This window comes from Poecile atricapillus, chromosome 3 (genome assembly GCF_030490865.1).
Source record: "Poecile atricapillus isolate bPoeAtr1 chromosome 3, bPoeAtr1.hap1, whole genome shotgun sequence".
NCBI lineage: Eukaryota > Metazoa > Chordata > Aves > Passeriformes > Paridae > Poecile > Poecile atricapillus.
In genome coordinates, this window is record NC_081251.1 from 34,586,653 (window position 1) to 34,599,332 (window position 12,680).

Consider the following 12,680-nt stretch of genomic DNA (forward strand, 5'->3'; position numbering starts at 1 on the left):
TTTTACTTAAAATTTTCATTATTGTGGCAGATATTGGATAAATAAGAAGCTGTTGCAAAGCTTCTTAAGTTGTAAAGTAAGTCTGTTAGATTTTCAGTGGTTTTAACAGTTTTTAGTTTTGTCTCACTTTGGTTAAAGGTAAATACACCTACCATTCATTTCCTATAAAACCGTATCTTCTAAGAACAAATAAGTGAAAATATTTTTCTTCTTGTCTTTGCTTATCATCTAGTAATTCAATTTAAGCCCTTATAGTAGTTGAAGTAATTTTGATGATTTATTTGGTGTAATTGTCCTGATTGCTGTGCTTTGTTCACTCCTACAAATGCTTACTAGCTTCCTTGTCTTTTGGGTGGAGCTGTTTTTATACATATGTTCAAATCATATAATGACATTTATTGTTGTTTGCAGCCTTGCTGCCTGGATCAGCCTCAGTAAAGAGAGAAAGAGAACAATTGTTACTTTACACCATTTTTACCATTAAATATCCTGAGCTGGAATCCAGTGATCCTTATGGGTCCCTCCCAACTCAGGATATTCTATGATTCTCTGATATTCTGCATATTATTGCCAGTCATTGCAAATCCTTTGGGCGGTAATCATGTCCTATTTGTCCAATTTGTTCCAGAGCTAAATTTTACATGTTAGTGAAGAACTCCATCTACATGTCTAGCTAGAAAATTATTGTTTCTTTGTAGTAGGGCAATAAAGGAATTAGAATAAGTTGACTAGAAGGAGGCAGGCTAAACTTTAAGGCAAGATCAAGATAGGAGGGAATCCTTTCATGGTACTGAATTTTGCAGACACCTATTGTTGGCTACTACTGCTTTTAAGATTAAAAAATAGTACTTAAATGCCTAATTAAAGAAGTTAATTTCATTATATTATTTAGGGCGCTGTGTGACTTTCTTTTTCCAGTTCTTATCAGAAGTTGTTACATTCTGACAGATGTAACTTATGATTTGGTCCACAGAAAGTAAGAATGGAAGCTCATGCCAAGTTTGCAGTGCTATGGCATCTCACACGAGATCTTCATATTAACAAATCATCTTCCTTTGGCCGCACCTTTGACAGGTTGGTGATTGCAAGTCTGATTCAGTTGAAATAATTTTACTTCAAAATCTTTAATGGTATTATACTGGCAGCATAGGGCATTTAAAAATTGAACAACTATAGTGTAGCTGTGAGAGGAAGGAGGAAGGACAAGAAATTAATTTGGGGACAAGAATTTGCATTAGACAAAATTGTTTTCACAGTGATGATTATGTAAGCTATAAAACTTTTCCTGGAAGCTATAAGGAGTGGGGAAGGAATGGTCACAATATTCATTGACCATCACTCTGGTAAAAATCACCGTGGTGTATATTGAGTTTAGTATCTGAGTTCTTGCCATGTTTTCATAAAAACAGAAGCAGGAGAGAGAAATCAACCCAGAATTGAATTATATGAAGTAGAAAGTAACAGTAAAATTAAAAAAATGTAAAAACCAAATTGCAAGCAAGTGCTAAAATATGAGTTCTTTTATTTAATCCGTATTTTTGTATAAGAGGTCATTTATGGCAAGCAGAAGAGGATTTCTGTTTTGTGTTCTGGCATTGGACTATCTTCTTAGAAAAGACTGAAGATCTGTATGCTGAACTACTCTTGTCTTCCTCACTTAGCACAAATGTTGCAGAAAAGTTTTTATTTAGATTTTGTACTGCATACTTAGCTGTGAGGAGTAAAAAGGTTATTTCTTTGTCTTATGCTGTCACTCACTGCATAAATGGTGATAAATTCTGTGCATGCAGCTGAAAGCTTATGATCATGTACTACTGGAGAACATAAAACAATAGGTAAAATTCAGAGTTCTATATATATTGCTTTTCCATAAGTCTGAAAAAGATTCTCAAGGCTAAAACTGCTAAAAGAAGAAAATAACAATGGTAGGAACTGCTGTATTGTCAAGTATATATATCCTTGCTGTTCTTGAAGACATGATCTTTGAATGTTTTCTTTTCCATATATCCTTGTGAATTGGGTTTTAAAGTTGTATAATTCTTAATGGTATACCACTTAAAAGGCAACCAAGGCTTATTTAATAAGCTGTACATATACTTGATCTTGCTACTATTAGAGGAACTGTTATAACTGACTTCGTTAGGAGCTCTTCCTGCCCACTCCTTCATTAGACTAGACTAAAATACAAAGATTAGGTTCAAAGTCTTGTTTCCAAAGAAAGTACTGTTTCATATGAAGAAGACACAGGAGTATGTACTGACATTAAAGTTGTCATAGATTAAAATGGGATTACTCTGTGAGTAGTGTACAATAGCCATAGTACATAGTTTCTTCTTTCCATTCTAGATCATTGTTTATCATGCTGGACAGTCTCAATAGCTTGGATGGTTCCACTTGGTCAGTGGGACAAGCCTGGTTAAATCAAGTACTTCAAAGACATGATATTGCAAGGGTTCTTGAACCTTTGCTCCTACTGCTTCTGCATCCAAAAACTCAGCGAGTTTCTGTTCAGCGAGTACAGGCTGAATGTTACTGGACTAAATCTCCCAGTCACCATGAAGAAGAAAATGAAAAGCAGTTCATGCAGAAGTTCAGCTGTGCTGATGGTATGTATACAAGAAGACTGTAGAAAGTTCCCTAATTTCTTTACTTGCTGTTTACATGCAATACTAAAAACATAGTAGAAATTTTTGAGGGTAACTGAAAAAAGTGTTGGAATAGCTACGGCTTATATTTGTGTTTGTGTGTTTTTTCCTAATTCAAGTTTGTTTGTCCCAAGTACTGTTTAAAGTTTTATTGTTTTTGCATTAAAATGATATGCAAGTATTTTAATGCAGAGAATTTTTTTACATCTTACTGAGCCTTGGTAGAACATAAGAATATTGCTTGAAGCTTAACCAAGAAATTAAACATTTTTATGAACAGTGGGGGTCTGTCAACATAGCAATATGTTTTGAAGGTGTTTGCATTTATTGTGTAATTTTAGTTTAGAATTTACTACATTGTTTTTTTGTGAAAACAAAAGCAGATAAGACTGCATAATGCTGGATGGGGATTTACATTGTTTTGCTAAGGTGTACTGCTAAAGCAATTTTGCTTTGTTTTTGTGAACATGTCATTTGCTTATTATTTCTTCCATGAAATGGAAAGACACTGTTTACCATGCCTTCATAATTTGAAGTCTCAATAATAGTTTAAATTCTAAATATTAATTCTGAATTCTTATTCTGAAGATCAGAATCTTATATATACACTTTTTTTTTGCATTCTTTTTCAAGCATTCTCCCACATGTCTGTAAGCCCAGGACAACTTATTATACCTAAAGAAGTCAATGAGAAACAACTTGGTGTGGATGAAATGGAGAACTTCAGCCTGACTGTCAACCCTCTGAGTGACAGGCTTTCCCTGTTAAGTACCAGCAGTGAGACCATACCAATGGTTGTGTCTGATTTTGACCTTCCTGATCATCAGGCTGAAATACTGCAGAGTTCTGACTCTGGCTGTTCTCAGTCATCTACTGGAGACAACATCAGTTATGAAGTGGAAACAGAAAGCCTGAGTGCTCAAGATAGCTCTCAGACTCTGAAAGAAGACTCACCTGATGAAATTGTGCAACAAGTGGTTACAGATCTTATATGCAAGGTTTTAAGTGGTCTCGGAGAAGAAATTGAACCAGTTAAAGACAGTCTGCACTCTGAGGATGCTTCATGTAAATTCAGCTCTTTGGATAACTCTGTAGAGGCTACAAAAAGTGATGATCAAAATATTCAAAGTAGCCAGAGTAGTTTACTTAGTAATGACAGTTCACAGTTACTATCAGCCTCAACTGAGACTGGACTTGAGAGCTTAGGAGATGAAATGTCAAGAAATAACTCTTCACCTTGTATTGTGGAAAGCCAGCAATCCTTCTCTGATCTTACTCTTTCTTCCACTGAATCAAAGTCTAGAAAATGTAGTCACAGTAGTATTCAATTCAGCTTTAAAGGAAAGCAACCAGAAAAAGTGTCAGAAAAAGAAACCATTGTTAAAGAGGCTGGTAAGCAACCAGGTGCAAAACCTAAGGTAAAAATAGCTAAAAAGAAAGATGAAGAGAAGAAGAAAGCACAGACAGAAAAGCTTAAGCAAACAAATGTCTTTTTCAGTGATGGTCTTGATTTAGAAAATTGGTACAGTTGTGGAGAAGGAGAAATTTCAGAAATAGAAAGTGATGTTGGATCCCCAGGAATGCGAAAGTCTCCTAACTTCAATATCCATCCACTGTATCAACATGTGCTGCTTTATCTCCAGTTGTATGATTCTTCAAGGACATTGTACGCTTTTTCTGCAATTAAGGCAATTCTGAAAACAAATCCATCAGCTTTTGTAAGTGCCATCTCCACTACCAGTGTCAACAATGCATACACTCCTCAGCTTTCATTGCTCCAAAATCTTCTAGCCAGGCATCGAATATCTGTTATGGGCAAGGATTTCTATAGTCACATCCCGGTTGATTCTAACCATAACTTTCGGAGCTCTATGTACATAGAAATTCTTATCTCCTTGTGTTTGTACTACATGCGGAGCCATTATCCAACTCATGTTAAAGTAACCTCACAAGACCTCATAGGAAACCGCAACATGCAAATGATGAGTATAGAAATTCTGACACTCCTCTTTTCTGAGTTGGCAAAAGTGATAGAAAGCTCTGCCAAGGGCTTTCCCAGTTTTATTTCAGACATGTTGTCCAAGTGCAAGGTTCAGAAAGTGATCCTGCATTGTCTGCTGTCTTCCATCTTCAGTGCCCAGAAATGGCACAGTGAAAAGACAGCTGGAAAAAACATAGTGGCTGTAGAAGAAGGCTTCTCTGAAGACAGCCTTATAAATTTTTCTGAGGATGAATTTGACAATGGTAGTACTCTGCAGTCACAACTTTTGAAAGTACTTCAGCGGCTGATTGTGCTGGAACACAGAGTAATGACTGTGCCTGAGGAAAATGAAACGGTGTTTGACTTTGTCATAACAGACCTGGAGCACATTGGTCCTCAGCAGCCGATGACATCTCTGCAGTATTTACATTCCCAGCCAATAACCTGCCAAGGCATGTTTCTGTGTGCAGTGATACGAGCTTTGCACCAGCACTGTGCCTGTAAAATGCATCCCCAGTGGATTGGCCTTATCACTTCTACATTGCCTTACATGGGAAAAGTTCTTCAAAGGGTCGTTGTTTCAGTGACTCTTCAGCTCTGCAGGAACTTGGATAATTTAATTCAGCAGTATAAATACGAAACGGGATTATCTGATAATAGGTAAGTGTATGTAGAGGTATAATCTTCTTAACTACATTTGATTGTGTTGAATTATTTTGCTATCATGACGAATTCGTTTTAAAAAAATTACTCTTCTTTTAGGCCTCTCTGGATGGCATCAGTCACTCCCCCAGATATGGTTCTCACTTTATTAGAAGGGATCACAACAATAATTCATTACTGCCTCTTGGATCCATCTACACAGTATCACCAGGTAAACTTATCTGGGTGTTTGAGAGATTCCTATGCAGTACATGTCAAATCAAGCACTGATTGTATTAACAGCTATGAAGAGCTGAGTGACAAAAATAACATACTGTCTTAGCTATAAATATGGGGGATTTATAGAATACAAACATTTCAAACAGAAAAACAAGTTTCTATGGATGATACTTTAAAGAGAATACCCTTATATTGGTTTGCTTCTTTTGGTTGGTTTGTTTTTTTGTTGCCCTGAAATAATTAAAGTATGAATTCCTTAACTTAAAGACCTTTAAAATTCCACTTTAGAGCTGTCTTTGTTGTGTTCATCTTGTGATGTGTCTAAACATCATCCTTCTGCTCCTTCTGTATATTCACAATTTTTCTTTTTAGTCAAGCAGTATTTTTAGATCTGATATTCCGAGCATAGTGTCTCAGTTTGAATTTGTGGACAAGGATTGTTAAGAATTGGTCCAGATTCCATTAGAAGCTTTTGCCGTGTTTTCTCGGTAATCTTGTTTTTGTACATTTTTTGCCATTCTTCCACCCCTCTGCTTTCCATCCATTTAAAAGTGACTGAGAAGTGGGTTTTGTTTATGTAAATAAAGAGTTTTGCCTAGAGTATTAGCTAGACTTACAATTCTGAAATAATTGTTTTGCAAAGGTATAGGCAGAAGATACAAAATTGATTGCTTTAGACATGAAACCTCACATGCTCAGAGTGCATTTGATATTGGACAACTCAATCAGAAGTTTCTCTATTATTTTAAAAGTCTCATATCTGTACATATTGTAAGAATTAATGAAAAACTTCTGAAAAAGAGTTAAGGTTGAAAGCTCCCATGTTAGGTAAGTCTCAATTACTGTATTTTAAATATGCTGTTTATGTAGATATTTAATATTTCTCTCCTCTCCCACTAGCTTTTGGTTAATGTAGATCAGAAGCATCTGGTTGAAGCACGCAACGGGATCCTCTCTATCTTGCATATGATCATGTCTTCTGTGACTTTACTGTGGAGCATCCTGCACCTTGCAGATTCTTCAGAGAAAACTACTGCTGCTGCTGCATCCATTACCACTATTAATCTTGGGTCAACTAAGGTCAGAACATCAGGGATAATATCATTAAGTTGTTCATTAATACCTTTGTCAAAATAATTTCAATTTCCTTCAATCTAAATTGAATTTTTATACTTGTCTTCATCTATTCACTCATCACAAAAACCAGTCTTTTATAAATTAATATTGAATATGCTTTTAAGCTAAAATGTGTCAGTTGTATGCAACGTGTCACCTTTTTCCTTTCTGCAGAGAAAATGTTTTGAACATAATGCTGAGGTGCTTATACGCTCTGCTTTCATATTTCAGAATTTGAGACAACAGATTCTAGAACTTTTGGGTCCAATTTCAATGAATCATGGTGTTCACTTCATGGCTGCTATTGCATTTGTATGGAATGAAAGGAGGCAAAACAAAAATACTTCAAGGACAAAGGTATGTTTATATTATAGTGATCACTTCAAATAGTGGTAATATTTCTAAGTGATTTGGTGTTAAGAAGAAGAAAATTCAGACATTCCAGTGAAAAAAATACAATGAAGTAGGGATGATATTTGTATTTCTAATTAGCAACTGTACTGTCAGGGAGGTGCCGCTTTAGAATGGGATCATCTTCCTGAATTCTTCAGGGGAAGGGTAGGTGATACCAAGTCTCTAAATGAACTGTTGATAAAATTTCAATCACATGAGGACAGCTGCCTTAGCTTTGGTATAGCCATTGTCTGTGGTGATAATCTGTGTCATACATCCAATTTTTTTAGGTTATTCCTACAGCAGGTGAAGAACAACTTTTGCTGGTCGAGCTGGTTCGCTCTATCAGTGTTATGAGGACAGAGACTGTCATTCAGACTGTGAAAGAAGTTCTAAAGCAGCCTCCAGCCATAGCAAAGGACAAGGTATGGAAACTGTAGAGATCCTATTGATTTATATGATGTCCTCTTGAAGAAGCTTAGAACAGTGATGATATGACATTGACATAAGCTGAGCAGCACAATGTGAAAATTTTCACTGTATCTAAGAGATAAATGAAGAGAAGCATAATTTTACAGAGGGATGTCTGGAAGGACATTTTTAATATTCTGTTAAATTAAGTTATATGTTTAGACATTGCAGTGACATTATAGCATTGTCAGTTTTACCCTGGTGAGGGGAAAAAAAAAGACACTTCTTTCTGATGATACAGGTTTCATATCTTTTTCTAGAAACATCTTTCACTGGAAGTCTGCATGTTGCAGTTTTTCTATGCTTATACTCAAAGGTAAGAAAAGAAGCTAAATTTTATTTCTGTCATCAGGAAGCACATGATCAATTTATATATTTTACATCTTTTTCTTACAGGATGATGAATAGTCTGTGTAATATAAATAGTGAGGAAAGAATGGGTTTGAACTGTAGTTTTGTTAGAAGAAGATGGTTTATTTTGTGAGTTGCATAGTATTGCATTACCTTTCTTCTCCTACCTAAAAATCCTGCAGGTAATCTGCCCCTTACCCAAAGAAAGCTGATCTTAATTGTGCTGTAACTCATTTGTGCCACTTCAGCTTTGTAATGAAAAGCATAATCTTTGGAGAATGCTCTTCTTCTGCCTTCATCTGTTTCTTAATGACTTGATGTAGCAACTTAGTATTAAAAGAACCTATAAGGGGGTTGATTACCAATATCTGACAGGAGAGTTGAGGTAAAAAGAAACTGGGGGAATACCTGAGGGAGATGATGTTCTCATCATTGACATTACGGATCTTTCTCCCATAGGATTCCAGTGACCAGCTTAGTAGACAGCTGGGCAGCACTGCTGCTTTTGTTAAAAGATTCCATACAGGTTGGTCTTCCAGCCCCAGGACAGTTTCTCATACTTGGGTAAGTGCTCCTGATATTTGCCATTTTCAAATATGCTCAAATAGTAGGTGTGTAAAATTATTCTGAAGTGTTAGTGTTTTTAAATCTGTCTCTTACTTTTGGCTGGTAGAATTATTGCCTGACTTCTGTGGGTCTTATCAAATTAGTTTCTTCTTTGAGGAATATATTAACTTTTGTATTATATTATGGTATAAGCCACAACCTTACCTTAATGATTATTTCAGTGATTCAGGCTCTTTAAGCAACAAATGTAAGTTTCTGATTTTTCATTAAAAATGACAATTACTGTTCCTCAGGTATTTGAAGCCCACAGAGTGGGCTGAATTCTCAGGATGGAAACAGTTTGTGGACTTCTAGAAATATAATTTTGAATATGATTTTCTGTGTAATGCTTCAAGGACCATTTTCTTCAATGTTTTATCTTCCCTAGTAAACTGTCTCTAAAGATGTTAAAACATGTTTTTGATAAACTCCTATGATCAAAATTAACTTAAGGAACTTGAGAAGATGTTTCCTGGAATACTGATAAGTAGCAATTCCTGAGCGTTTAGTGAATAAATATTGTGCAAATAAATGTCTTCAGATTTGTCCTAATGCTGAAATCTGCTGAAAAATGTATTAAGAGAAGAAAATCCATATTTAACTTCTGTATTTTTTCAGTGTTCTTAATGAGTTCATCATGAAAAACCCAAGTCTGGAGAATAAGAAGGATCAAAGAGATCTACAGGTAAGAAATTTGTTGTATGTGTCTTTTGAAAATTTTGAACAAAAAGTCATAGGATCATAGAATGGTCTGGGTTGGAAAGGGCCTGAAAGATCATCGACTTCCCAGCACAGGAAGGATATTGACCTCTTGGAGGAAGTCTGGAGGAGGGCCACCAAGTTGATTAGAGCAATGGAGCACCTCTCTTAAGAGAAAAGGCTTGAAAGAATTTTGTTTGTTCTGCTTGGAAAAGGGAAGGTTTCCAGTACCTGGAGGAAGCCACAAGATGGAGAGGGACTGTTTACAAGAGCATGCAGTGACAGGACAAGGGGGAATGGCTTCAAAATGAGAGTATATTTAGATTAGATATTAAGAAAAAAATCTGTACTGTGAAGGTGGTGAGGCACTTGTTACCCACAGAAGCTGCAGATGCCTTGTCACTAGAATTAAGGCCATGTGGATGAGGTTCTGAACAACCTGGTTTAGTGTAAGGTGTCCATGTCCATGGCAGTGGGTTTGGAATTAGACGCTTGAATGTACTAGAAATTTTTGGTATCTGCTCTGTAGTACAAAACTACTCTTTAATATCTTCTCCTTATATTTATAATTTGTTGAAAAAGCTCTCATTTTCTGTGAAGTTATTAATCATTGATTGTATAGAAATTACTTGAAAGCAATTCTGTATGTGGTTATATGGATTTTCTACATGTTAGGGCTATGAATACAGCCCTTCTGCACAAAGTTCTTAAAATGCTTGGGATTTGTTTTCTACCAGGATGTAACACACAAGATAGTGGATGCCATTGGGGCAATTGCTGGTTCTTCCTTGGAACAGACCACTTGGCTAAGACGAAACTTAGAGGTTAAGCCTTCCCCCAAGATTATGGTTGATGGAAACAACTTAGAATCAGATGTTGAAGGTAGGTTAGTTTTCTTCTTTATTTAAAACAAAACATTAATTTTTAGGCTAAAATTAAAGAAGAGAATAGCTTTGCTATATTTGAATGTATGTACAATTCTTCAGTATTGTTCCAGCACTAGTGTGTCTGGCAAAGCTTGTGAATCTTCAAAATATATGTTTTTAAAATATGCTGTAAGGTGAATAATGGCTTGAGAAGACTAACTTTGGACATTTTTTTATTATCTACATTTAGATATGCTGTCTCCAGCAATGGAAACTTCAAATATAACTCCATCTGTTTATAGTGTCCATGCATTGACCTTACTTTCTGAGGTAAATGTTTCCTTGGAGATAATTAATGGTGTCCAATAATAAGCTTCTTTATTGTGAAAAGCTTTGAACTAGAAGCTTGAAAAAGGAGATTTAATGGGAAACACTGATCTGAATGGATCCTGGGTCTTGTCACGTAAAAGTATAAAAAACTTTGTTACTAACCCATTGAGATGGATGAGGTGCAAAGCATGACCTTTCAGATATATAGTATAGCAAACTTCTTTGATTTTAAACTTTGTGTGTTTATCTTTGTGGTACATCTTATTTACTGCTGATAATTGCAGTCAGTCTTTGATTTTTTTTCTTTGTCTGGACTTTATTCTCTAGAATGCTTTGATCAGGAGCTTGTGCTTCTGTGCTTTTACCTTAACATGTTATAAAAATGATGGAATCATTATACTCTGGATTTTGCATGGTACCTGAAATGGGATCACTTCTATCATAAACTTGAATATTCAGATCATTGCACCAAAAAAAATGTTGAATGGTAGGTAAGATGCAATTTAAGAATGCATTATAACATATCTTCCTCTCGTTTTATAGGTTTTGGCTCATCTCCTTGACATGGTTTTCTACAGTGATGAAAAAGAGAGAGTTATTCCTTTGCTTGTAAATATTATGCACTATGTTGTGCCCTACCTCCGTAATCACAGGTATCTTTGGTTTATTGAACTGATGTAGATGTCTACAGCCAGTAGAAATTTGGATGGTGGCACTTAAGTTGAAACAGGCATAATAATGATCAGATGTCTGTCAAACTTTCTATAGAGCAACAGTCCAAAATTGGTTTATGACTTTTATTTGTTTAGTGCTCACAATGCATCCAGCTATCGAGCTTGTGTCCAGTTGTTAAGCAGTCTTAGTGGATATCAGTATACAAGGAGAGCATGGAAGAAGGAAGCCTTTGACCTCTTTATGGATTCCAGTTTCTTCCAGATGGATGCTTCATGTGTTAACCAGTAAGATTTTATTCTTCTTGTTTATGTCAATGGCCCTTACAAATTTTATATATTCCATTAACATATGGGCCAAAATTTCCCAATAAATCTTTACTGAGAGAAATAAAGATTTACTGTGGTTTAGGTTACCACATGAAATATGAAACTTATATAAGGTATATTTCTATGCACTTATCTGTTTTTAAAAATAATGATCTTAAAATTAAAAAAAAAAAAAAGTTCTGTGCGGAAAACATGGTTAGCATTTTGTAGAAATATAGAATGATTTGCATTGCAAGAGACCTTAAAGATCATCTAGTTCTAATCCACCTGCCATGGACAGGGACACCTTCCACTAGACCAGGTTGTTCAGAGCCCCATCCAAACCGGCCTTGAACACTTTCAGGGATGGGGCATCCACAGCTTCACCAGGCAACCTGTGCCAAGGCATCACCACCCTCACAATAAAGAATTTCTTCCTAGTATCTAAATATGCCCTCTTTAAAAGTAGGATTACTTTACTTTAAAAGTAATTCCTCTTGTCTTTTCACTCTATGCCCTTGTAAAAAGTTGCTCTTCAGCTTTCAGAGGCTCTTTAGGTACTGGAAAGCTCCTACAAGATCCCACTGAAGCCTGCTCTTTACCAGTCTGAACAGCCCCAGTTCTCAGCCTGTCTTCATAGGAGAGGTGCTCCAGCCCTCTGATCATCTTTGTGCTCCCTTCAAATGAGTCCACATCCTTCTTATACTGGGGGTCCCAGAGCTGGATGCAATACTCCAAGTGAGGTCTTACCAGAACAGAGTAGAGAGGCAGAATCATCTGCCTTCTGGTGCAGCCATGCTTCTGGTGCAGCCCCAGATGCAGTTGGCCTTCTGGGCTGTGAGCACACATTGACAGATAAAATTCAGTTTTTCATCTTCATCCACCATCAGCTCCAAGTCCTTCTCCTCAAAGCTGCTCTCAGTATTCATTTTGTGCCCAGCTGGTATTTGTGCTTAAAATTTCTCTGACCATTCTGCAGCACATTGCACTTGGTTTCATACTTCATGAGGTTTGCATAGGCCCACTTAAAACTGTCAGGGTCCCTCTGAATGGCATCCCCTTCTTTTCTTGGAGAAAGGGGTCCAAGAAACACAGTTTCAGATCAAATAACACAAAGTAAATGATACCTTATGAAGCAGAAAGCTTGGATTGGAAGCCTTAGCCTAACTGAAGGAGCAGAAAGTTTTGTAAATGTTCCTGAAAATTCTTGCTTTCTTCATGCTTTTCTGATTTGTGTTCAATTTTCCTCTTTTAGTTGGAGAGCTATTATGGATAATTTGATGACACATGACAAAACCACATTCAGAGATTTGATGAGTAAGTATTGATATAGTAGTGACTTCTCTCCAGTATAAACATT

General features: G+C 36.2%; 1 protein-coding gene across 10 annotated transcripts in view; it reads left to right on the forward strand.

The window, feature by feature from the left end:
- Positions 1-12,680, forward strand: part of DOP1A (DOP1 leucine zipper like protein A) — a 59,675-nt gene that overhangs the window by 36,885 nt on the left and 10,110 nt on the right. For all 10 annotated transcript variants that reach the window (XM_058834488.1, XM_058834493.1, XM_058834487.1 and 7 more), the window contains 15 exons: positions 978-1,074; positions 2,347-2,606; positions 3,279-5,286; positions 5,389-5,500; positions 6,409-6,588; positions 6,856-6,981; positions 7,308-7,442; positions 7,749-7,804; positions 8,299-8,403; positions 9,064-9,130; positions 9,882-10,026; positions 10,261-10,340; positions 10,884-10,993; positions 11,150-11,299; positions 12,576-12,637. In XM_058834488.1, the coding sequence (XP_058690471.1) occupies positions 978-1,074; positions 2,347-2,606; positions 3,279-5,286; positions 5,389-5,500; positions 6,409-6,588; positions 6,856-6,981; positions 7,308-7,442; positions 7,749-7,804; positions 8,299-8,403; positions 9,064-9,130; positions 9,882-10,026; positions 10,261-10,340; positions 10,884-10,993; positions 11,150-11,299; positions 12,576-12,637 (3,693 nt within the window). The remainder of the gene's footprint in view (positions 1-977; positions 1,075-2,346; positions 2,607-3,278; positions 5,287-5,388; positions 5,501-6,408; positions 6,589-6,855; positions 6,982-7,307; positions 7,443-7,748; positions 7,805-8,298; positions 8,404-9,063; positions 9,131-9,881; positions 10,027-10,260; positions 10,341-10,883; positions 10,994-11,149; positions 11,300-12,575; positions 12,638-12,680) is intronic.